Here is a 27,241-nt window from a genome sequence, read left to right as displayed (position 1 = left end):
TCATCTCTTCCCAACGCTCATCCTCGCTCTGGGCGAGAGTTTCCATGTTATAATGGAGATCCGCCTGAGCCTTGTCAAGTACTTCAAAACTCGTCTGAAGGGTCTTTTGTTTATTTCGAATTATAATCTGCCTATCCCTTACATCTTCACAAATACCATAAACGCAACGCAAGCTAGTGTGCAGCACTTACATGCATTCTAAATCAGAAGTACACCTATCCAAGGCATTTTCATCCAAACATGTCATATCCTCCATTTCCTCATCCAAATCAACCACCCTATCCTCCGGCAACGTCCAAATCTTTTGGATACACTCCGTATAAATAATTGCATTTGAATGCAATTTTATCATAATACGAACAGATTTTATGACAACTCTAAAAGACAGCATGATCTTAGTGATTAATACCGGAAGGGGCACAACACTCTTGCCAATGCCTCTAATCACACTTAAAATAAACTCGAGGATGCAGAAATTATACCTCTGCTCCTGCAATATCCAGAGAACGTGCAGACATGTCAGACCGATGTCGCTGACTTTGTCCCTCCCGATGACGCTCTTACCAATCCACTGAGCTACAGCCAGTTGGTTGGTTCCCAGAGATGACTGTTGAACACAATGAGAATTCGGATTGTACTGACCCTCCATGATAGTGCCTTTCATTAATGCAGGAACTCCAGTATACTGAGATTCCTGTAAGGTGGCCTAGAGGTGGCGTTCAGGCGTAATGCCTAAAATCTCAGCAAACAACTCTCTCGATACTTCTCTCCTCGTCCCACCAACAACTCCCTCTTCTTGTAGAATTGTTCGACCAAATCGGAGTGGTAGAAATCATTTGTCAAATACCACAACCTATTCCAATCCCTCCTAATCATCTTGTCATAAATAAATGGCATAAAGCGGGTGGCATTAAAAGCTTGTTCAGGGAAAATTCGTCGTCTTAGAGCCATTGGAGTTTTGAAACTATTTGTGGGTTTGAATAAGGGGGAGGAGACGAGTTTGAAGCAAACTCACTAAAATAATGGGAGGTGGCGCAGTGGAGCAAAAATTTTATTGTTTTTGTATGTCAAAAGGTCGGAATTGGTGGTGGGGATGTTTGGAGAAGTTTTTGGGGTGGGTTTAGACTTTGGGCGTTTTTTTTTGTTAGGATTTGGAAGCTTTGGTAATGGCGGAAGTGAGAAAGGAAAGTCACGAACTGTTTTGTTTAGGAGGAAGGGAATGCACGTACGTGCGAGATTAGGCCCAAGCCCAATTCGATTTTCAAAAATTTCGATTTTTCGTGCAACTTCAAACTAAAATTGATGCTTTGTTACCGGTCCGATTTTTGCGAATGAGATATGGAAATGATCAGGAGAGAATTTTCAATCCAATGATCCATAAAACACTCTATTCCAACCGTGGGTGACATATAAGAAGATAGAAAATACCTTGAAGTGCGTGCGTGACATAAGTTATGCGTACGAATGAAATCTAAATTCATAGATAATGTCAACCCGAATCGAAATACGATTTAACGGCCTAAGCAACACAAATGGAAAGTTGAACAATCAAGAACAGAAAAACGAAGACCCTACACCCAAACAAATTTTAGACAACATAGTTTAGAAAATTTGTTTTAAACGTGGGTCTTTTAAAGTCAGATTCCCGAGACTTTCGAAATTACTATTTATGGTTTTAATATTTTTTTACTTTTTATGAATAAGATTTAATATAAGAAAAACAAGAAAGCAAAAAATGCATAATTTACACCATAGAGGAATATGACTCAAAAACCGAGAAAACATGCAAGAGTGGAATACGTGAATTATGTTAAACGTGACTTAGGATCCGGTACTTACAGCTACACACTCCATAGGGAGGGCCCGATTACCTGAATTGTGCACTTACCAATATATGGAAGTGAAAGGAAGTACACCAAGCAACAAAGGCTAGTCCTCATAGACAGGGTCCTGTAAAAGGACTTCCTCTACATCAGGGGACAATAGCTCATGAAAATATTTTAACCATTGGCCATTAACTTGAAAGGTACTGTTGTCCTTGGGGTTTACCAAAGTGATTTCTCCGTAAGGGGTGACTTCGGTAACCAGAAAAGGACTAGACTAATGGGTTTTTAATTTCAGACGGGAGTTGTAAAGCAAGACCTTTTGACCTACCACAAACTCTTTGCGCAAGATTTACTTATCATGAACACGTTTCATGTGAGCTTCATAATCTTTTGTGAGATCATAAGAATCGCTAAGGATTTCTTTAAGCTCATTCAATTGCAACTTGCGCTTGACACCCGCCTCATCAAAATTGAAGTTAAGGCTTTTTATAGCCCACATAGCACGGTGCTCCAATTCAACGAGCAAATGACAAGGTTTCCCAAATACAAGTCTAAAGGGAGACATACCTATAAGAGTTTTGAAAGCAGTCATATACGCCCATAAGGCATCAGATAGACACTTCGACCAGTCTTTCCTATCAGGATTTACAGTTGTTTCTAAGATCTTTTTGATTTCCCTATTAGAAACTTTTACTTGTTCGCTAGTTTGTGATGATACGGAGTTGCTACCTTATGTGTAACTCCATACTTTTTCACTAGAGATGCAACCACTCTGTTGCAAAAATGTGTTCCACCGTCACTAATGATGGCTTTAGGAATGCCAAATCGATAGAAAATATACTCCTTAACAAAAAACACAACTGTCTTACGGACATTGCTACGGCAAGCCATCTATCCATTTAGACACGTAGTCCACGGCAACTAGAATATAAATGAAACCGTGGGAAACAGGAAAAGGACCCATGAAATCAATGCCCCATTCATCAAAAATTTCTACCACCATGATTGGATTTAATGGCGTCATATTACGCTTCGTGATTCGCCCAAGTTGTTGGCAACGAACACACGTCTTGCAATGCACTTGGGCATCTTTAAAGAGAGTAGGCCAATAAAACCCACATTGAAGAATTTTAGCAGCTATTTTCATACCACTAAAATGGCCACCACACTCTTTTCATGGTAGAATGAGAGAACCTCATTATATTCCCACTGGGGGATACAACGACGAATAATCTGATCCTCACAATACTTAAAAAGGTAGGACTCATCCCAGTAGTATAGCTTAACTCTGGCCAAGAACTTCTTACGTTCATTTCTTGACCAATCATAAGGAATAATATCAGAAGCTAAATAATTCACAATGTCCACATACCATGGTGCAGAAAAAATAGCATACATATGCTCATCAAGAAAAGAATTCGGTATATATGAACTCAGAATCACTATCATCATCATTTGTAAGTCTAGATAAGTGGTCAGCAACTACGTTTTCGACTCCTCTTTTGTCTTTTATTTCTAATGTGAACTCTTGCAGGAGAAGAATCCATCAAATTAATCTCTACTTAGCATCCTTCTTTGCGAGAAGGTATCTAAGGGCTGCATGGTCCGTGTAAACTATAGTCTTAGAACCAACCAAATAAGGACGAAACTTATCTAAAACATAAACGACAACTAAGAATTCTTTTTCAGTAGTTGTATAATTCCTTTGAGCATCATTTAAAGTTTTACTAGCATAATAAATAACAGTGGATTTATTATCTAGTTTCTGTCCCAAGACAGCACCAACAACATAATCACTTCACACATGAGTTCGAAAGGTTTAGACCAATCGGGAGGCTGTATAATGGGTGCAGAGGTTAAGGCGGCTTTTAAAGTTTCAAAAGCCTATTTATATTTAAAATTAAAATCAAAGATGGCATCCTTTAAAAGCAGATTAGTTAAAGGCCTAGCTATTTTCGATTTTTTTTTTATAAAGCGCCTATAAATACTTGCATGGCCTAGAAAGGCTCTAATATCACGGACAGTCCGTGGTATAGGTAGAGTCACTATCTTATCTAGTGTGGCCTTATCTACTTCGATGCCATCACTAGATACAATGTGACCTAGCACTATTCCCTTTTTCACCATGAAATGACATTTTTCCCAATTTAAAACCAGACTTTTCTCTTCACACCATGTCAAAACCTTAGACAGGTTAGACATGCAGTCAGTGAAAGAGTCTCCATAGATAGAAAAATCATCCACGAAAACTTCCATGAAGCGTTCTACCATGTCACTAAATATATGGAGCATACACCGCTGGAAGGTACCAGGAGCATTACCAAGGCCAAAAGGCATTCGTTTATAGGCGTATGTTCCAAAAGGACATGTGAAGGTAGTCTTTTCTTGGTCATCAATATCAATAATAATTTAGAAATAGGCAGAGTAGCCATCCAAAAAACAGTAAAAAGCATGACAAGCTAGATGTTCTAGCATCTAGTCTATAAAGGGTAAAGGAAAATGATCCTTTCGTGTCATGTCATTTAAACGTTTGTAATCGATATAGATTCTCCATTTCATAGGACCATGCGTTGCAACATATTCACCCTTGGCATTACGTACCATGGTAATCCCTGATTTCTTAGGAACAACATGAATGGGACTTACCTATTCGCTATCAGAGATTAGGTATATGATACCCGCATCGAGTAACCATAAGACTTCTTCCCTGACCACCTCTTTCATGGCAGGGTTTAAGCGACGCTGAGGTTTCGCGAGAAGTCTTTGCGTTATCCTCCAAGTGGATACGATGAGTGCACATATTAGGGTCAATTCCCTTAATGTCAGCTAGGGACCAACCAATCACAGAACGATGTTCCCTAATCACCCTAATCAAACGTGCCTCTTCCTCCTTAGATAACAGAGACGATATAATTATCGGATGACTACCATCCGGATTAAGTTGAATATATTTTAACTCAGAAGGAAGAGGTTTAAGCACCGGGGTGGAAAGAATGTCGATAAATGCTTCTGGAGGGTCCTCATCTTGAGTAATGAATACTTGCTTAGGCAGCAGGTCTTCAAACTTAGTAGATGGAGCAACAGAAGGGCTGGGTCTACAATAGGTGTAGAATCAAAGATGGTGTTGACTTCCTCTAAGTAGGAGTCATCAACAGAATCTGAACTTCCAAAAGAAAGAAATTTATGCATATGGTTTTCGGGAAACGTGTTGTTAAAATAATCTTGAGCTAAGCTCTCGATCATGCTAACCTCCCCATCTACAGACAAATCTGGTAACTGTTTCATCATTTTAAAAACATTTATCTCAACAGAAAGATGGCCAAAAGACAAGGACATCGAACCATCGCAGCAATTTATAAGTGCATTGGCAGTTGCCAAGAAGGGACGCCCTAAGATGATCGGAACAAAGTCGTTAACAACTTCCGTATTGAGGATAACAAAATCAGCAGGATAGTAGAAATCCTGAACTTTAACAAGCACGTTTTCAACCACACCCTTAGGATACTTAATAGACTGATTCGCTAATTGCAACGTCATTTGAGTAGGTTGCATCTCTTGTAGACCTATTTGTTTTTATAAATAATACGGGAGTAAGTTAACACTTGCCCCCAGGTCTAATAAAGCGGTCGTCATGTGGGAATCTCCTAAGGTGCATTGTCTGATAGGGACGACCGGGGTCCTTGTATACTTAACGATTCCATTATGTTCTGATAAAGTTGGAAACTGTTCAGTTAGAAAGGCGTCTTTAGGAATATTTGTCTTACGCCTAGTAGTGCACAACTCTTTAAGAAACTTAGCGTGGTGAGATAATTTTTTAATTGCTTTGAGAAAGGGTAGGTTTATCGTTAGATTTTTGAAAACTTTCCTAATCTCGTCATAGTTTGTATCCTTGTTTAACATAGCTAATCTCTGGGGAAATGGTGGTTTCTCTCTATATTTAGCGTATGGATCAATAAGATGTCTAACCTAGGCCTTTTGTTTCTTAGGTTGTGGTTTAACTGGTACCTCTACAGGGATAGGTTCTTCAGTTACTAGTTCGGTATCTAGTACAATATCCGGTGTAGGGACTAATGGTAGGGTAACTACAGGAATAGTTACTGCGTTATCAACCACTCTACCAGAACGGAGAGTGGTGATGGCATTTAGCTCACCTACGTTTCTATTTTCATTACTAGTATCACCGTTTACCTCAAAGGCTGTGTTTGTTGTTTTAGGGTTAGGTATCGCTTGACCTGGAAACACACCTTTTGGTTGTACTTTCTCTTGTGCTGACTGCTATAAGAAAAGTTGGATGGCTTGTAAAATCTATTGTTGGGTTTGCATAAAGGTGTCGAATCAATCTGGTTGTGGAAGAGTGGTTGTAACTGGTTGTGTGATAGGAACTGTGTCACGTTGATTATTAATGGGTGGGTTATGATAGTTATGATTAATCGGAATGATACCTCTATTAGCATTATAATTATTATTGTTATAATTATTATAATTACCTTGTCCTTGTCCTTGTCTTTGTTGAGCTTGGTTGTAATTGAGCACTGGCCTAATATTTTGATTATTATACCTTGGAGGTGTAACTTGTTGATTATTTCGCTAACCGAAGTTGGGGTTTTGTCGCCAAGGTGCGTTAGATTCGCTATTAATAGAATAAACATTGTCCGGCTAAGCGGATGGTTGTTCATAGACGAGAGGACAATAGGAGTCGGGATGCTCTGGACTCAAACAAAAATTACATGGATTAGAGTTGACATTCATGACGGGTATATGCTTTTGCTGAACAGAAATAGCCTCTACCTTTTTAGTGAGAGATTCGATTAAAGTTTTTAGCTCAGGATTGGGTTTCATCTCAGACATAACGGCGGCCTTAACTGTTGTAGAAGAACTAGCGGAATGGGAGATATTGTCATTACCCCCCCCCCCCTAGTTATTATTACGCTTTGTTTGATATTCTAAAAATTTATAAGCCTCTGAGGCTCCTTTACTGAGGAAACTACCCCCATTCATTATGTCAAGGACTTCTTTATGGTGGTGTAAAAGTCCTTTGAAAAAGGCACGAACTAACGTGTTTTTCGCGAGGTTATGGTGTGGACACTCTATAAGAAGATCAGTGAAACAATTCCAAGCCTCTAAAAATGATTCATCAGGATTCTGTCGAAAGAAATGAATCTTGGAAAGCATTTCATCTGTCTTCAGGGGTGGGTAAAAATGTTCCATAAAGAGTTGAACAAGTTTGGCCCATGAGTCCACAGAATTAGGCGCTTGGGCAGTTAACCAAGATGCCGCCTTATCGGCTAGGGTGAAAGGAAACACCCTTAGTTTAATTTGTTCAGCACCAACTGCAGGATGGTGGAATGTGGTAAGGACTTGTTCAATCCTACGCTTGCTGATAAGGTTTTTCATGGTCTAACCCATTAAAAATGGGTAACAAATTAAATATATTTGGGGGGATTCGGAAATCCCCCACTGGGTCTGCAAGAACGATGCAAGATTTCGGGTTATCGTTCAAGGCTTTGTAAAAGTCAGAGAGAGAAGACTCTCTTTCTTCAGCCATTATATCAGGTGTGGTGTGTGGTATATTAGCTAAAGGTGTAGTGAGTGGTATACTAGATAGGCGTGTGTGTTGACGTTGACGTTTGATTACGTTAGGCGTTTTTCTTCTGCCTGACCATAATCTCATGCAAGGCTAAGACCAATCTTAACTAAACACGACAACACTCAAAACAATCCTGATATGCTAGTATAAACCTCTAATAGGAGATGCGAGGAGTGGAAGAAAGAAGTACCTGAATGCCTCCTTGCTTCGCTTATAAATAGCGTCTTGTTTACACGAGCTCAGTGTGTATAACAAGTTAGAAACACTGAATAACTTGAAGAAATGGAAATTTGAACTAACCTGTGGAAATCGGGCGGTTAAGAAAAGGGCGCAGGGTGCGCTCTGGTTCAGCCTTGGGAGGGCGCGGGTCGCGTTCAGGTCAAAGTCGGGTTCCAGGCGCTTCAGCGCTGGGGGCGCTTGAACTTTGCCTTGGTAGGGCGCAGGGCACGCTCAAATTTAATTCGAGTTCCAGGCGTTTCAGCGCGTGGGGCGCTCGAACTTTGCCTTGGTGGGGCACGGGGCACGCTCAACCTTGGCTGATGTCTAGTGTTTTGGGCGTGGGGTGCGCTCCAAATTTGCCTAACAAGGGCGCGGGTCGCGCTCCATGTATTCCTACGAGGAAAAATTCAATTTTGAAACCAACAACCACAGTTAGAATCAAACAAGGGTGGATGGGTTTAATGGGACTTTGGAAAGACTAATTATACTAACGAAAACAATTCTAAAGGGAACTAAGATGGCAGCGGCACCATTTGATAATGGTAAAATGAATAGTTTTACCTACGAATACAATTACGCATAGGTAAGTAAAACTAAAACTATCTTGTATGCTAGGTTATTAAAGTTTTCTAGTCTCGATGCTATTGCACTAAGTGGAGTAGAGAATTCGTTCCACTCCTAGTTCTTTAGAATTAGCGTTTACTAAGATTATCAATCTATCCAAAGTTAATGAGAGTAATGCGGAATTATACTACGATGAAAATTAAACTAACAAGATATGATAATTCGACTACGGAATACTAAATTAATACTATGATAAGGAATTAGGGGGGGGGGGTTGATTCCACCTTAACTCGACTTAATCAACTAACAAAGAACTGTCGTAATCCAAACTGAAATGCTTTCGCATAACAAATTGGTAATTTTAATCCCTAATTATTCATGGCAATCTCTACCAAATAATAACTAGCATGTGAAGCAATCAAACCCATTCTCATGGTGAACTAATTACTTTATAGAATTGAATAGATTATCACGACGATTTCTAAGCTAGCCAAAAATCAAGCTTCATCAAGGCTTCTTCAACCCCCTCTAATGGAGGTTTAGCCTAGAATCATTACACTATCATTTATATATGAATTTAAGCAAGACATGATATAAAGATTCTAAATTTTCTTATTTGAACTAAATGGAAATCTACTCATGCAAGATTTAATTGAAACTAGTAATGATAAATAACTAAATCTATTAATTGAAACTACAATGATTGAATGAAATGAAACTAGATTATCAAGAACTAACTAACTTTATTGAACTAATGAATAAATAACAATACTAATTCAACTACTGAATTTAAAACAAGATAATGAAAAACTAATTAATGGAGTCTAAAACTAGATTTAAAACTATTTCTTAATGGCTACCTAAAAACTAGAATACTTAAGAGTTAAGTCTTGTCTCTTGAAATGGAGGAGACAAGATCCACTTTTTCGTGCATGGGCTGAGGAGCCATGTTTTGAGCCGGAAAATCGAGCCTAAAGCCCAATTTCTTCAGTTCATAGAGCCCTTTTCAGCTGGATTTGATTTCAACAGACTTTTTGTCTACTTCTGCTCCTCTGATTGAGTCAAGGCTTAGACCATTGGAAAGCTCGTTTCGAGCCGGTCGTTTTGACATAAGGTAGATCCAATTCCGAGGTTTGAATCCAAAGATACGATCTTTCGAAGTTCTGCTAACTTTTGTGCGCTATTTCTACCCGCGTTGACTTTGACTTTTCAGCTTTGACCAGGCTTTAAAAATGTTTTTTCTCCTTGAATCTTGGCCTTTAATCACAGAACTTCTTAGCAACCAACCCTTGCTCCTTTATCTCGCCAAAGTGATATATTTCTGCACATAATTGACTTCAATGCCTGAAATACATAAAAGCATGTAATCAGCATTAACTCTTATTTATTACTCGCATAATTGGTCTAAAAGTATTATTGTTAAGGGGTTAAAACTACAGTTTTGCGCTCTTATCATATGTAAAACTTTAAATTAAGATTACATAATTTAATATCAAACCAACCAAATACAATTTAGAGCATCTACAATGGTGATATTAAACTTGGTATAAACACCAAACCTTCCCAAATTTAGTGAAAAAACATCTTCAGTGGTCACGAAAAAACATTCACCAACAAGAAAATTTCAGCAGTCCGATCCAGCATATTTGCTTCACTGGTTAGATGAAACACCTAGTTAAAACAGTGGAGCTTGAACTTTTTCTACACACTATTATGGTGCGTGGTGATTGATGTGCAGCTTTAGATTTATCACTTCATAAAAAGGTCTGGGACTAATTCAAGTTCTTCTCAAGCTATAATTAAAAGGTGATACGAGCTTTGAAATATCTATAATTATAACTTGATCATATAGTTTTGTACTCTTCTTATGCTCTCACATTGATTTTTAAGTTGATTATAAACTTTCTATGAAGTGATTGAATTAAACAAGTGCAATTCTTGGGAAAAAAAAAATAGTCATTTAAAGAGAAGTTCTTATTTCGATTGGTCTATGGATCGACAACCATAATACAACAGATATGTAAACAACCTTTACATCCAAATAAAACAAAGTACATTAATGTTTTTCGAGAGAGAGAGAGCTCCCCTCAGAACATCCAGGCAACAACATAAACCATAGAAGTCTTATTTTTCTAGCTACATTCCATCATGTTGTGCTATAGATTCTAGGCTACATAACACAATGTGTTACACTATGAAATAACCTAGCCCAGTAAGATTTCCAATAAGATTATGAAAACCATAAAAGTGGGAAAACATAACTAACAAGGGAAAAACTATTAAATATTTAAATTGGGTAGTAGTAAGACCATTTTTTTTTTGTAAGACAACTTGAAGAGATATATATATTGCTTCAACCTATTTTAAATAACTTTCAGAAATTCCAAAGGAGTCAATCTTAAGGCTCTTGTCTTTGAAGAGTTAATTTTATTTAGAAAAGATTTAATTATTTTATATATATATATATATATATATATAAAAGAAAAGACTCATCCTACGTACCAATCTTTTTCACGAGATGCGTCATTGCTTTCACTTTGTTATTCTCCAAAAGTAATATGATATTACTATTTCACTCCCTCTTCAATATTTTCTTATTGGTTTTTCTTCCCTTTACGGCACACTTTTGTATCACCATATGCTATAAAAATTAAAGCAAACTTTCAAAACACAGTACAGCATAAAGATGCTTTTAACATCGTTTTGAACTGCCGCAAAAACCTAAAAAAATGCCATAAATGAATATTATATTTATGTCACTTATAAGGTACATTGGTTTCGTAATAGAAGGTATTTGCAACTCGATCATATCATCGTAAAAATATACTTTTCCACGTCATTATAGAACATTGTACCATTAAGGCTCTTGTCTTTGAAGAATTAATTTTATTTAGAAAAGATTTAATTGTTTTATATATATATATATATATATATATATAAAGAAAGACTCATCCTATGTACCAATCTTTTTCACGAGGTGCGTCATTGCTTTCACTTTGTTATCCTCCAAAAGTAATATGATATTACTATTTCACTCCCTCTTCAATATTTTCTTATTGGTTTTTCTCCCCTTTAAGTCACACTTTTGTATCACCATATGCTATAAAAATTAAAGCAAACTTTCAAAACACAGTACAACATAAAGATGCTTTTAACATCGTTTTGAACTGCCGTAAAAACCTAAAAAAACACCATAAATGAATAGTATATTTATGTCACTTATAAGGTACATAGGTTTCGTAATAAAAGGTATTTGCAACTCGATCATATCATCGCAAAAATATACTTTTCCACGTCATTATAGAACATTATACCATTACCCATTTTATTTTTGAGCCAATCTTATTTAATTTAATCTATATCTTATAGTTGCATTAGTAACATAACATAGAGTGATAAACATAAAATTGATAGTTTTACCTATGAAATAAAGCGATTAAACTCTAAACACAAATAAAACTAAAACTATTTACGGTGAAGGGATTATCAAAGATTTCTACTCTCGATACTATCGAAATAGAGATGGAGTAAAAGATTCGTTCCACTCCTAGTTCTTTAGCATTCATTGTTTTCTAGGTTATCAATCCTACCAAAGTCAATGAGAGATTTACGAATTATACTACGATGCAATTTATACCAACAAGATAATGGGATTCAACTACGAAATGCTACGGGTTGAATCTATGATAAGGAATTAGGGGGGATTGATTCCACCTTAACTCTACTTAATTTACTAACGACGAATCGTCGTAATCCGAATTGAACTGCTTTCGCAGAACAGTTGGTTCTTCCTAATCCCTAGTTGTTTATGATAACCTCTACCAACTAACATCTAGCATGTGAACGATCAAACCAATTCTCATGGTGAACTAATCATTTCTAGAATGGAATAGAAATTACGACTACTCTACGCTAACACAAATCAAGCTTCATCAAGACTTCTTCAACCCCCTCTAATGGAGGTTTAGCCTAGAATCATCATGCTATCATTTCCATATGAAATTAAACAAGTCATGATAAAAAGATTAAAACTTTGCTTATTTAAACTCAAATGGAAGCTACTCATGCAATAATTGATTTAAACTAATAATGACAAATAAGTAAATCTAATAATTGAAGCTAATAATTAATGGAAAACGAAACTAGATTATCAAGAACTAAATATTTTATTGATCTAACAACTAAATAACAATCATTCAATACTGAAAATAAAATAAGAATAACAACTAATTAATTAATTAATTGAAAACTAGATCTAGAACTAAGTTTTTATGGCTACTTGCTACCTAATCTATCTAATTTCTTAAGAGCTAAGTCTTGTGTGTGGAAATGGAGGAGACCAAATCCATATTTTCGTGCATGGGCTGAGAAGCCATGTTTTGGGCAGGAAAATCGAGCCCAAAGCCCAATTTCTTCAGTCCACAGAGCCTGTTTCAGCTGTCTTTAACTTCAGCAGACGTTTCGTCCACTTTTGCTCCTCTGATTGGGTCAAGGCTTGGACCATTGGAAAGCTCTTTCCGAGCCGGTCGTTTTTACATAAGGTAGGCCCAATTACGAGGCATGAGTCCAAAGATATGGTCTTCGGAAGTTCTGCTGACTTGTGCACTGTTTCTTCCCGCGTTGACTTTTCAGCTTTTGACCAGGCTTTACAAAGGCTTTGTCTCCTTGAATCCTGTCCTTTAATCACAAAACTTCTTAGCAACCAACCCTTGCTCCTTTATCTCGCCAAAGTGGTATATTTCTGCACATAATTGACTTCAATGCCTGAAATACATAAAAGCACGTAATCAGCATTAACTCTTATTTATTACTCGCATAATTGGTATAAAAGTATGATTGTTAAGGGATTAAAACTACAGTTTTGGGCTCTTATCATAGAGTGTCTTGTCACTACACCAGATTGCCAATTATAAGACAAGTCCACCAACGCCTTCACCTTGTCTTTTTCATACGATGCGTACAGGGGCATCTTTTATTCACCGAAGTGCATAGTTGTTCTCCTCTTATTCACGAGCGAATAACTAGTTTTTAGTTTTCATTTGGGGGCCCTATGCAAGGCCTTAGACAACATAGGCCCAGGGCCGACCATGGTGTTTGTTATAGAAAAGAAGAAGAATCAATGTTGGGTAAAAAAAACAGTTTGATCTCACATGGAACATTAATAAAAGAAAAAGAAGTTATAGGCGTAAGGCCATTCTCAGTTACGGAAGAATAAAGATTCGCTTCAACCTTACTTGGGGAAAGAATAAGAGAAGGAGCATGAGGAGGAATACGTGGGGTAAGAAGAAAAAGAGAGGTATGAAGCGGAACATTCATCCAGCTGTTCTTGTTTTACAAGATTTGAAAAATAGTCTGATCAGTGTTAGTGAGGCCTAAAGAAATCTTAAGGCTTTAGCCCTAATTGCAGATAAGATAGAAACTTTAGTTTCGAGGTTGTCAATCGAGCATATCACTAACAATGAATTCTTGAGTACCTTCATTGGATGTTTTACACTACATTTTGGGAGGAGTCCAAAAAATTGCAGAAAAACTAAAAAATGGTCAGGAGAATAATTTCTGAAGTCAGAGCAACAAACGATGTAGAAGAAATATCTAATAACCTACTTAATAATGTTGAAGCCCACGAATAGGATCTTACTATCTTAAGGGCATTACGTGTGGGATATAAAACAAGGGTCTTTTCGGTTTTGGTCCTCTTAAATAATGGGTATTTGGGGTTTGGTCTTCACTAATCGACTTATTAGCCTTTGGTCCTCCTAAATCGTCTTGGTTGACGATTAGTAGAGCGTTAGTCAAAATGATTTAGGATGACCAAAGCCTAATAACTCGATTAGTGCAGACCAAACCCCAAATAACCATCATTTAATTAGGATGACCACAATCTAAAAAATGATGAATTATACTTGAAAGTTGTTTTTTTCTTCATTTATTTTGGCTTAGATTACAAGAGAAGGGGTGCATATAAGAAAGCGTCGCTTACTCTACTCAATGTAACAAGGTGGAATTAGAACCCTTGTTAGCAATTCGCCGAATTATTCACGAATCGAATATTTGAAGGGTAAAACGTATAATACTTCCGAATGTTTAAGATTCGCAATAATTCGCGATTTTTTGCCTTGAAACGAATAATACGGATTTTGCCGAATTTTTAAAAAATTCGGCTCCAAAGGGGAAAGAAAAGAAAAAGAAAAAGAAAATTTGGTTGCGTTTTTGTTATTTTTTATGTACTTTATGTCTTCACTCTTACTTTAAGTTCCTCACTCTTACATTTTTAATAATAAATTAATCAAAAAGCTTTGTTTTTATACTTTTTGGGCAATATTTAAATTGTCATGTCATGATGTGTGTGTATTTTGAAATTTGAACATTAATTTCAATCCAATAACAAATAAATGAAGGTACCTATGTGGACCATTCAATTGGTTTCAATATTTTTGTAGCTAAATTGTTTAGATATGTTTGTTATGTTGTAAAGAATGACAACTATTATTAATATTTACTAACATAATATCACGAATTTTTTACTTCTGAATTTTTGCAACCAAACGTTTAAAATGCATATTAATTAAGGGAGGGGTTCTAGGGACATATTTTATCTTGACACATAAACAAACTCAAAATCGTTAGGACATTTATAAGTTTTGGATTAGGCTAATTTTTTGTAGATATAATCTCCTAACTATTCTAAATATTGTCACAAATAATCAAAAAAATAAAAAAAAAAAATCCAAATTTGCCAAATGTAGTTAACAATTTACAAAATTTGGCTAATTGTAGACCATTCATTTTCACCATTTTTTATACTATATTTGACAAGTTTAGAAATTTTTGATTTTTTTGATTATCTGTGACATTAATGTTTAGAATAGTTATGAGATTATATCTACAAAAAATTAGCCTAATCCAAAACTTATAAATATCCTAACGATTTTGAGTTTGTTTACGTGTCAAGATAAAATATGTCTCTAAAACCCCTCCCATTAATTAAACACCGCATAATTGCCATATTACTTTGACCGAATATTTAACCGTACCGTTGTTTTGAATCACCAAATAATTCTCGAATTATTCCCGTACCAGAACAACAAGTCAGGAACGAAAAATATCGGTCGAAAAATCAATTTTTCGCTGATATTTATCGTTTTTTCAGCATACCGATTTCGAAACATTCGAAATATCGGCTCTAAAAATTAAATTAATTTAAAACCGATATATATTGGTAAAACCGATATAAAGATATATATATATATATATCGTTGGATCGATATATATATATATCAAAAAATTGGATCGATATATATATATCGTTGATATATTCCGACATATTCAATATATATCGTTTGACTTGGTTGGACAGTTTGACTTTTGACCGATTTTGTTGACTGTTGACCGATATATCCCGATATATATCGTTATATATCGGTGATATTTTTGATATATCCTGATTTTTTTATTTTATTTTAATATTATCACCAAAATAGACAAAAACGATATATCGATCCAATTTTTCAATTTTTCCGATATATATCGGTTTTGGGAGATCCAAAATATCTTCAAATCCCGAAACTTTCGGCCTTGCAACAAGTATACGCGCTTTGAGAGCTGCTACTTTGGGCCTTCAATCGGCCCATTGTTCGTTATTCGGTATTGGACCAGGAACAACATGCCAGTGCAGATGTACCAAAGCTGTTGGTGCGCCCAGATAGAACAGAAACCACCGGGACAAAAAGTTATTAATGAACAAAAAAGAAAAAAGAAATGATTTTCACTTATGGCTCGTGCGATCTTTCTCTCCCACTAAACCATCAAACAACAATTGAAATATTTAACCAACTCGAATCCGGTAAGTTAGTTCTTGTTCTATTCATTCTGTTTAATTCGGAAAGAAGAAAAGAAAGAAGAAAGAAAAAAGAGAGGAGAGAAGAGTGAAGAGAGAGTTAAGAGGGAAAAATAGGTGAGTAATCTTTTCTTTCCTAAACCCATTTTTTAAAAAAATTTAGAAATTTTGAGTGAATTCAATTGCATTCAATTTGTATGTATTAAGTGAACTTGGGTGAATTGGAAATTTAAGTGTATAGAAAGCTATGGATTGATTTTGGGAGGAATCCAACCAATTTGATATTGCATAATTTAGTTTCGTTGTTTGGGGTCATCTTTGTATGGTATTTACACGTGATTGTTCATTTGATTAGGGGTTTATTGTTCTATGAATAGGTTGCGAGTAAAATACTTCAACAATCTATTTGTATTCATTTTGAGTTCCTAGCTATGTTTATGGGAGAACTTGTAGGCCGGCGAGTGGATTGTTATATACGTGTTTTACATATTCTTAGGAGTTGGTAGAAAAAGTACTAGTTGACATGTTTCCCTACTATATTTCGACTAGTAGCTTAACTATAGACTTGCTGAAATTTTGAGAAAGCTTAATGCTGGACTGATTCCGAACTCAATTTGGATTTAGTTAGAGTTTGAACTAGATTTTCATGGAAACATGAAAAAATAAGATATGTGAGTCTGCTTTTCAACCCAATTTGCCTCATCACATTCCGAGGTTGGTAGGATTAGTTATAGTGTCTAGAAATTTAGTTGGCAGAAAATAGTGCGCCAGAAATCAGTTTTTGTGCACTGTGTTCAAGCCCAGTTTTTGCATATTTATAATGAGATTTAGAATTTTTGTAAAATATAAGAAAATAAGTTATGTGTATTAGCTTTTCAACGCAAAAAGCATTGTTGCTTTTGGATAATTGTGGAAAGAGTTGTGCCATTCGGAAGATAGCGTGTCAAAATTCTAGTTTGCTGAAAATTAGGATTTTTACCAAGTTTGAGCTATTTTTACTTCTAGATGGCATGAGACTTCAAGTTCTACATGAAAAAGTAAGTTTACATATTCTAGTTTCTAAATAATAAAGTGGTGTATCATTTGGATGAATGTAGGGAAAGTTATAACATCGACAAAGTGGCTAGAAAACCTACTGTGGTGTCTTTTTATGTGTATGAACCTAGTTTGTGAATATTCCTAGTAATGAACAAAACATTTTCTTAAACTTTTCTTGGGGAATATATGAAATTTCGAATAAAAATGTTTATATAAAGTAAGAGCTATGTAAGGCTTGATTCCAATCTTGAAAGATTGGATACGTAGACAGCCTTAGTTGAAGGTGCAGCCGCTATAATATATATTATATCTTTAGTTTTTACGACTAATATATGTGTGTGATGGATGTTGTATCCGTTTATGATTTTGTGTTTTACTTACGGGTTAAGAAACTATATGCCTCTACTTAAACGAGAAACTATCCCGTGAGTCTCGAAAAGTAGGAGGAACTACTTGTCTTGATGCACGTAAGGGGTTAAATAGTATTGTTGTATTCTTTTGAACTATTTAAACTAAACGGTGATCATGTGGTATTATATTTGATATATGATTGTGAGCACGTTCGGATTTTGTAGAACTTTAATATTTATTAGTGGTGGTGTTACCCACGGGAACTTAGGGGTTCTAAAGATGATATAAGAAATTGAAATGGATGAAGCTTGATGAAGCTTGATGGAGTTGAGATTATTCTTCCTGAAAAAAAGATGGCCCCCTAGTAAGGCGATTTTATGTGTAAAAGGGCTTTTAGGTTTTTTTAACTTTCTTTTTCCTTTTTGGGTAACTTTAGTTCTAATTACAGCAATTGTGAGAGATAAGGTTGGCTCGGGAGAGGAAAACTTTCCCTTCGAAGGGTTAGCCAGCCTTCACCGGCAGTTAACCCCCTCTTTCCGGCATAACTTGTATGCTTTCGAGCATGGATATCGATACTCCTAATAACGAACAATCATTACAACGTAAAGATCCAGTCTTTTGCCCATGGGACTTTCTAGATGGGTGTTCAAGCAATAGCAAACAAGCAAATCCAAGAAGCCCCACTGAGAGTGTAATAGTCGAAGAGGGAAATGTTACAACGCCTCAACTGACAAACACAACAAAGAAATCATATGCAAATGCTGCAAAAGTTACCTATGGAAGGGATGTGGATACCTCATCGCTGCCTACACCAGGTCGACAAGGTGACTATCCCGCAATCACAATCCAAGCTTCTGAAGTGGATAAAGGCCTAGACTTCTGTAAACTTGCACTGGTTGGCAGACTAGATCTATCACGATGCAATATGAGCGTGGTTAATGATAAAATCAAACAATTGTGGGCTCCTAAGGGTGAATGGCAAGCTACACCATTAGGAAGAGGATACATTATGTTCCGCTTCACTGATGAGGCCGACTACAATAGAATCTGGGGGCAAGGAACCTGGGTTTTTGGTGATCAAGTGTTAAGGTTGTCTAAATGAACCCCCAATTTCTTGACTAATAAGGAAAATCATTTGAATGCGCTGGTGTGGATAAGATTTCCAGGACTCAGTCTTGAGTACTGGGAGATTAAAACAATCCTCTTGCTTGCTAGAGCAATTGGCAGACCAATCCATACTGATGAAACAATAGCAAAAAGAACACTATGATATTATGCTAGTGTCTTAGTTGACCTTGATTTAACAGAGAAGATCCCAGAGAAAATTTGGGTGGAGGTAGAAGGAAGAGACACTAAATTCTGGAAAAAGGTGGACACTGGAAAAATACCGAAATTCTGCAATCATTGTAAGAGGGTAGGTCACCTGGTAACTGAGTGTAGAATTCTCAAGGATGCATTCAGCAAAGAGAATGAGCAGTCTAAAGAGAATGATCTCTCGGGTGAAAAAGAACAACCTGCAACCGAGGGCATGCATAGAAACCAGAGAAGAAGATGGAAGAGGAAAAATAAGAACATTGGGGGTGTTAGAGGAGAACAGCAGGCAACTCAACCAAATGTGGTCACTCTAAACAACTTTGGTCCTGAAAATGTTTTGGGTGAGACACCGGTAAATCAAGACCAAGTACAGACAGAGGTGCAGTCAGTACATGGTGAACAAGTAGTTTCTCCTACAGAAGTGCAATCAGTGCATGGTGAACCAGTAGTTGAGTCTACAAAGGTACAGATAGTACATAGCGATAATCATGCAGATGAAGTGCAAGAAGAAACCATACAACATGTGGAATCTGACTTACCAAAGGAGACTGATGTTGTACAATCAGAACAACATGAGGGATTAGATGAAATCCTGGAAGTGGACAGGGGTCATGTGGAACAAGTTGAGACAGTTATGACAGAAAGGGTCACTTCAGTAATGGCAGGGAATTTTACTTCAGTAGTGGTAGAGAATGTCACTACAATGGCTCCAACACTGGTGGAGCATGAGGCTGGTCCTAGCTCACCATGTAAAGGATTGGAAATCAGTAACCAATTCCTCATACTTTAGAATGAAGAGTTGGATGGGGATAGTCACCCTATGGAACCTCAGGAAAAAGCAAGGACTAGCATTCGATGGACTGATATTGTGGAGAATCAGGCTCTAAAAGATAGTCCGAGGTGGAAAAAAAAAGGTAAGAGGGGGTCGTTTGTGCCTCCTGTTGCTAAGGAGCAGAATCCTAATCACAATTCTCAATGAAGATCCTCTTCTGGAATATTAGGGGTGCCTTAAAGATTACAGCTAGAGATAGATTGAAAGAGATGATCAATACTAATAAGCCGGATGTTGTTTGTTTGGCTGAGCCCCTTATCAGACCTCAACTAAATGTGATTAGCTCCTTTAGTATCAATTTTTTTGAAGAGTACATTCTACACAATGATTGCCCTAGCAGAATGGGTAATATCTGGGTTCTGGCCAGGAAAGGAGTGAAGATGTAAACATTTCTTCCTCGCCCAAAGAAAATAACCTGTAATGGTGGAAGATTGCATACTATCTTTTGTTCACGCAAACTGTTTGCTAGTTAATAAACGACAGCTTTGGGATAAGTTGAAGTTGGTGTCCACAGTGTTACCTTGGCTAGTCATGGGTGATTTTAATGTGGTTCTGAGAAACGAGGAAAAGAAAGGAAAAAGGCCACCTAGTAGAACAGCTATGAAAGAATTTCATGAGGTTGTTAGCACAAATAAACTTTTTGAAAGCCACTGGGTGGGAGTCCAGTTTACATGGTGTAACAACCAGTGGGGACCGAACAAAGTCCTTTCAAACTTAGATAGAGCCTTTTACAATGAGGCTTGGAATCATAAGTTCTCATGCTGGAAGTATAAGGTTGGTGCTCGACAAGGCTCAGACCACTCTCCACTTATGGGAATGCATCCTCTTATCCCCAAACCCAAGATACCTTTCAAATTCAATAAGATGTGGACTTCACACCCTTCCTTTTTAAATTTGGTTGTGTATAGTTGGAATCAAGATATGATAGCTGCACTAATGGTTAAAGTGATGAAAAAGCTCCAAAGACTGAAAGAGGACCTTAAGAAGTGGAATCGGGACATTTTTGGGCATGTAGATGATAATATAAGAAGAGCTCAAGAGGATTTACTCATATCACAAGTTCTGGCTGATCAACACCCTGAGGATGAGCAAATTACTTCTACAATTGTTCAGAAAGAAACAGAGCTTGATGCAGCAAGAGTAAATAGAACTTCTTTACTCAGGCAAAAGAGTAGAACTCACTTTGAGGACGATGGTGATAGAAATTCAGCATACTTCCACAACATGTGCAAAATTAGACAAGGAGCAGCCATTATGATTGAGATCATGACTGAAGATGGGATAGTGCTAGCTGAACAGGACCTTATCAAGGACCATGTTGTTGATTTCTACACAAAGAAATTCAAGGAGAAGCCAGTTCAGGAAGATTTAGGCCTACTGAGTTTAGTTCCTAACCTGATTTCTGAAGAAGATAACTACTCTCTTGATAGAACCCCTTCTTATGAGGAGATTCAACATGCTGTGTTTAGTATGAAGGTAGATAGTTCACCGGGCCCCGATGGTTTCCAAGGACACTTCTACCACAAATGCTGGAGCATAATCAAACAAGATATATGTGTTGTAGTACAATCATTTTTCATCCAAGGTTGCCTACCTAAGGGAATGAACTCCAATTTCATCTCTCTTATTCCAAAGAACAAAAAATGCACATAAGCTTAGCCAATACATGCCTATCTGTATGAGTAACTTCTTCATGAAAATTATAACGAAGCTACTCCAGTTAAGACTCAATGATGTGGCTGGGAAACTAATCACTCTTGAACAAACAGGTTTTGTTCGAGGAAGAAGTTCTCAGTCTAGTATAGCCATGGCCTCAGAATTGATGAATGAATTGAAGCAGAAAAGATATGGGGGGTCGGTGGCACTGAAGCTGGACATCACCCAAGCTTATGACACAATGAGCTGGGACTTCCTATGTCAGGTTATGCTGAAACTTGGTTTTTCCCTATGTGGATTAGGAGGATCAAAACTATTATAAGTTCATCACTCATTTCTATTCTGTTAAATGGTGGTCCTGTGGGGTACTTCCCAATGAGCAGAGGACTAAAGCAAGGGGACCCACTGTCCCCATTGCTCTTTGCTATTGCTGAAGATTCTTTGAGTCGAACCCTCCTCTACTTAAGGAGTATGAAGCATGTGAAGCCAATGGTCTCTATCAAAGGTGTCCATGCTCCTAGTCACCTGCTTTTTGCCGATGACATCATTGTGTTTGCAAATGGAGATATTCGAGGGCTAAGAAAAATAAATTATATTTTGGAAAGATACCAACGAGCATCCGGCCAATATGTGAACAAAGAAAAAAGTAAAAAAAAAAAAATGGAGGCTTCACTCAAGGAGACAACAATGCAGGAGCTGAATATGAAAGAGGGCTTCTTACCAGAAAAATACCTTGGTATACCTCTACACCAAAGTAAAATCACAAGAGCATCTATTTCGCCTGTTCTAGATAAAATAAAGAAAAAAATTCTCGAGTTGGAAGGGAAACTTGTTGTCGTTCCAAGAGCGAGTTATTCTTATCAAGTCTGTTCTCTGCAGCTTACCCATTCATAACATGGCAATCCTCAAGTGGCCTACATCGATGATCAATGGAAGTTGAAAGGTTGATAAGAAACTTTTTGTGGTCAGGTGACCCTACCATCAGAAAAGGTGTGACCGTAAGTTAGGAGAAGACGTGCAAACCTTTGTTGGAAGGTGGGCTTGGGATCAGAAAGCTTGTAGATATAAACACTGCTATGCTTATGAAGTTGGCCTGGGAAATCTTACACGAGAAAACTGATTTTGCAAGATTTATGAATGCAAAATATTTTAATGAGGATGGTGAAATTCTAAACTACCATAAGCCTACATCCATTTGGTCTGGGATAAGGAATGCCTTGGTGGAAGTGGTGAAGAGATCACAGTGGGTTGTGGTAGATGGGGAACAAGTGGATTTGTGGTGCAGCAACTGGTTGGGCACTCAGTCTTTGAAGCAAGCTCTCGGCGTCGATTCTACACAGATTAAGGGGTGTAGAACAAGAGTGTGTGATCTGTTAGTAGAAGATAAGTGGGTTATTCTTGATGTTATGAAGCAGTTGATGGATAGTGTCAACCTTAGCATTGAGGTTGTTCACAAGTGTGACCCCCACTTTGAGGATTTCATTGTTTGGTGTCCAGACTCAAGAGGTAAGTTCTCAGTGAAATCAGCGTATGATCAAATTAGAAAAAAGAAGCCAATCACTAAATGGAGCAAGTTTCTATGGAATTAGTATATCCACCCTCGCTATGCAGCTCTGGCATGGAAAATACTAAGACGAGGTGTGCCCATAGATGTGCGTGTTCAGAAGGTTGGTGTGCATTTAGCATCATGCTGCTGTCTCTGCAAAGATCATATTGAGTCCTTTACCAATTTGTTCTGGACATGCACCTTCTCACAAAAGCTTTGGAAGTGGATTGCATTAGCTTTTAACTACTCCACCCCTCTCATAGACTTCAGTTCAGCGATGAAGTTAGCTAAACTATGGAGCAGGAGAATACAACACTTATGGAGCTCAGCCATCATTGCAGGAATGGTAAGCATTTGGAAACAGAGAAACAAAGTGTATTTTGACAATAAAGTGGGTAACTTGTGGGAATGTAAGTTACACGTCAAAATACAAGTAAAGATGTCGGCTAGACTCTCTAAAGCACATAGCTGGAACACCGAGGGTGATAATGTTATTCTAAGATTCTGGGATGGCAATCCAAGACCAAGGCGAGCACCAAGCATCAAGCAATGTTGTTGGATACCTCCCGACAACAATATCATCAAGCTTAATACCGATGGTTCATCTATGGGTAACCCAAGTCCATCGGGCCTTGGTATAGTTTTTAGAAACTGCTTGGGCGAATTCCTTCTCAGTGTGTGGCAGAATATTGGAGTGGACACAAACTTCAGAGCTGAGTGTCTAGCAATTATTGTGGGGGTCGAAATGGCTTTACACAAAGGTTGGAAACAACTATGGGTAGAGTCTGATTCTGAAGCGGCTGTCAAGGCTTTTGAGAATGACCAGATCCCTTGGGAGCTTGTATTGAGATGGTTAAGCTGCAAACTTGAAGTTCAATCCATCAAATTCACTGCAATTTGGCGAGAGGCCAATATCATTGCAGATGCACTTGCACAAGTTGGTGGAGGTCTGCAAAATCAAGATAAGTTCATTTTCCTAGGAAGACCAAGTTGGATTCACAAGTGGGAAGCTCCTTTCCAAGTCTTCTATAGGTTTAAATGAATTATAACTAGATTTAGGTCTGACTTGGCTAGAATATGGTGTATGGCAGTCTGTTGCCTACACTAATAATTTTTGTACTCTTTCCCCTTTCTTTTAATACAATTTAAACTTACCTAGCAAAAAAAAAGTGTTGTTTATTGATAAGTGGATATTATGATATATATCCTGAAGAGCTTGTACTAGTGTTGGTAGTGACTTTTCATTTCCGTTTTATTATAAAATGATTGATTGACTCCTGGGGTTTTGGAATTACAATTAGTTTGCTTAAGGGCACGGTATAAGTTGTATACTTTTCTTTTGTAAACTTTTATTTAACTTATAAGAAATATTATATGTTTGTGTGCAGTCCCTAGTCCGCCACTACTCTTGGATCTAACTAGATTTTTTGACCCGTTCAACGAACGGGGACTATTTTTATATAATTTTTTTCATTTTTATTATTATGTATCAAAAATCTTACTTCTAAACTATATTGAAACTCATTATTGATCAAAGTTCTCAAGGCCAATAAAAAAATAACAAAAAAAAAAAAAAAATACCATATAGGTTTTGTGTTTATATTACTCTGATGTTTTTTATGTTAATATTAAGTGCTACTCTAATGGTAAAACTAAAATAGCATGCTTGATAACTATTACACATAATATGTTGTTTTAGTTAGCTTCTTGTATCATTTGGGTTCTCACACAAATAATATTAGCTTTCAGCCATCAACTCAAGCTTTTATGCCCATTTAAAGCAATTGTATCATCAATCCTCGTTTAAGTTACAATTTGTGATTTTCTCACTTGCAGGTAGAATATTTTAAGGACATACATCAGATATTTTAAGTAAAAGATCTTCATTATTATAAAGACAAACATCACATTGTTAAAGATCCTTTTAAATACAATAATTATGCTCTTTTATAAATAAGATTTCAAAAGGATACAAAAAAAATTGTTGAGAATGTAAATGACATAGTCATAGCATAATACAAAAACATCCCATGGCCGACCTTTTCCAAATCCAAATCTTCCTTAATCTCTTGTTTGCAGCCTCCTATTAAAAATGATCAAACACTTAAGTTGTTGCAAGGAAGTCCAACAATCCATAATCACAAAAGCCTCGCCAGCCATTTTATTAGGATCTTCTTTTATAACCAATGTCTTCAAAACATCCAAGTGTAACCCAGAGATGGGACGACATTCAAACAGCTTCCATCCACACCACCCTCCATAAGGTTCCCAGTGTTTCCAAATGAATTCTAAAAAGCCACTGCAACACACTTCCGTCATGGTGTTCCACCTTTTAATGTATTCTAGCCATCACTGTTAGTTGTAAGTCCTGCAGTGCTATAGAATTTTAAAAGAAAAGCATATAATTCTTAAGTAGTTTATAATTCTGACTTACAGTAACCAATAATTTCTATTATGTTATGGTGGCGCGTGAATCGAACTACAAAGTAAAAAAATAAATTAATAAAGTGTGAACATGTGACAATCATCACATTGTAAATCTTGTCACCTACATCAACTCCAAAGTGGCTTACATGTATCCTAATCCTAAAAGGCTCGTAAGGTCCCCTCAAGGACATGTAAAGTATCAAGCAATACATACAATGGTTTTAATATCAAATATTTAAAAATGGAATGGTATACACTGATTATGCACAAAAACCGTAGTTAAAACATGAGTAATATTGCCAAAGAAATTTGGTTGCCACACTTTTCATTTTTCAATAATGACATTATGTAGTGGACTTAAGGTCCCTATAATAGTTTAGTTCATCATGGGATTGATTAACTGGAAAAAGTTTATAGGATGAAGGCTCCTATGGTTTTGCTTCTTTAAACTACTTTCATGACTAATGTCAATTCAAATTCACAATCATCAAGAAAATTGTTCCCTATTGTCAGGGGTGACTAAGAAATTACATTGGTCACAGAGGACCTTGCAGTGTTGGTAGTGAGGTAGTATTGAATTTCCTCAATGTCTTAAGGTATAGGACATTGGGCGAGCATGCCAGCCTGATGCATGTGGGTGGCATATTTTCAAGTACGCATCAAATTAGAAAGATTTTAATAACTACATAAATGTGATGAGACTGGAATGAAGAAAATCTATTATCTGTTGCATCAGGATTCACATTGACGACCTTATAGGTAGCCACATCCTTGGATTCATGTAAACTGACTCTTAGTTACAATCATTCAAATCTATAATTATCAAATGCTAAACAATCCTTTTAACCTAACACAATGAATACGTACTGTTAAAGAATAAACCATGGCAAAGCAATGTATAGACACTTACGAAACACCAACATACAATAGAGAAGACCATATCTCAAAAGGAGTTCGGTCTTTGTGTTTAGGTATGGATTGCTTCAATTCAATTCAGCACTGCGTTGTGATAATGCAGTATTCATGGGGACTAATAGATAAAAGTGAGCAAGTAGTACAAAGACACAACATATAGCATATTATATTCATTTTGTCCAATTACTTAATCCGATGGATTATAAGTCATGGCAAGATAAATGAAAAATTACTATAGTGATGGAGCAATGCAAAATTTGTTGCCCAAATTGTGAGGCTGCATGCAAGCGCAAGATTTTGATATATATAAAATAATATATAAAATGGGCAATGCTCAATACCCCATGTTACAAATCAGTTATTCATATAGGAGCTAGATTTTCACTATAACAATTTTAACATTCATCCAAGGTTAAATTGATACCTTGTTTTCTTTCTCATTAGGCTTGAAGGCGTTCCATGCTATAAACTATTAGAATCCTTTGAGGCCTTAGTAGTCGGGAATCAAGTGTCACCTTCAAGGAGGTAGTTGGGAGTTCAGCTTAAATATAATAAGGAAAAAAAGAATAAATCTAAACCTCATGTAATGAATTATTCACAAATCATGTTTTGATTTTGCACCGCAATTTGTTACATGATACCAAAGCCGACTAATAGAAATACGATATTTTGGAATTTAGATCCATATCACCTCACAAAAAGGGCAATAACAACCTGCATGAGTACCTTTTCATATTTTTGCTGATGATGTTCGATATCCAAAAGGTTACCATATTATCATAAGAATCTAAGAGGGCTGCAAACTATTGGCATGTACTAAAACAATAAACTATGGATAGTTTATTGAATACTTTCACATATATCAGACAACATGTATAGATTATGGAATGAAAAAATAGATGGAGGGTAACAACTACAAAGATATAAAAATGATGAAGGTTGTGCATATAATGTCAAGTCCAAAGAACTATAAATGGGAAAGGTCTTTTGATTCTAGACATCAATAATGTCGTCGTAGTGCCCATATCTAGAAAATTGATTACTTGACGCATTTGTGTCCTAAAGTAATTTTGTTTCTCACCTGGAGGTGCATCATACTCCTTCAAAAACCAAAAATCTATCAACGGTT

At 36.7% G+C, this 27,241-nt stretch overlaps 1 protein-coding gene and 1 long non-coding RNA gene across 2 annotated transcripts; one reads left to right on the top strand and one right to left on the bottom strand.

Annotated features, from left to right (window-relative positions):
• The first annotated feature begins 19,988 nt into the window (after window positions 1-19,988).
• Window positions 19,989-22,813, top strand: LOC147482543 (uncharacterized). The gene is made up of 5 exons (XM_086579337.1): window positions 19,989-21,044; window positions 21,280-21,422; window positions 21,527-22,088; window positions 22,194-22,214; window positions 22,313-22,813. The coding sequence occupies exons 1-5, from the start codon at window positions 19,989-19,991 to the stop codon at window positions 22,811-22,813; spliced, it is 2,283 nt and encodes a 760-aa protein (XP_086435463.1).
• A 2,146-nt stretch (window positions 22,814-24,959) lies between these two features.
• On the bottom strand, window positions 24,960-26,937 carry LOC147482542 (uncharacterized). The gene is made up of 2 exons (XR_015204671.1): window positions 26,537-26,937; window positions 24,960-25,146 (listed from the first exon to the last, which is right to left on the bottom strand). It is a non-coding gene; the product is annotated as an uncharacterized LOC147482542 (long non-coding RNA).
• Window positions 26,938-27,241: the final 304 nt, after the last annotated feature.

Source organism: Coptis chinensis, chromosome 8, assembly GCF_015680905.1.
Source record: "Coptis chinensis isolate HL-2020 chromosome 8, ASM1568090v1, whole genome shotgun sequence".
Lineage (NCBI taxonomy): Eukaryota > Viridiplantae > Streptophyta > Magnoliopsida > Ranunculales > Ranunculaceae > Coptis > Coptis chinensis.
Note: the sequence above shows the minus strand (reverse complement) of the source record. Positions and strands in the feature narration are given on the sequence as shown.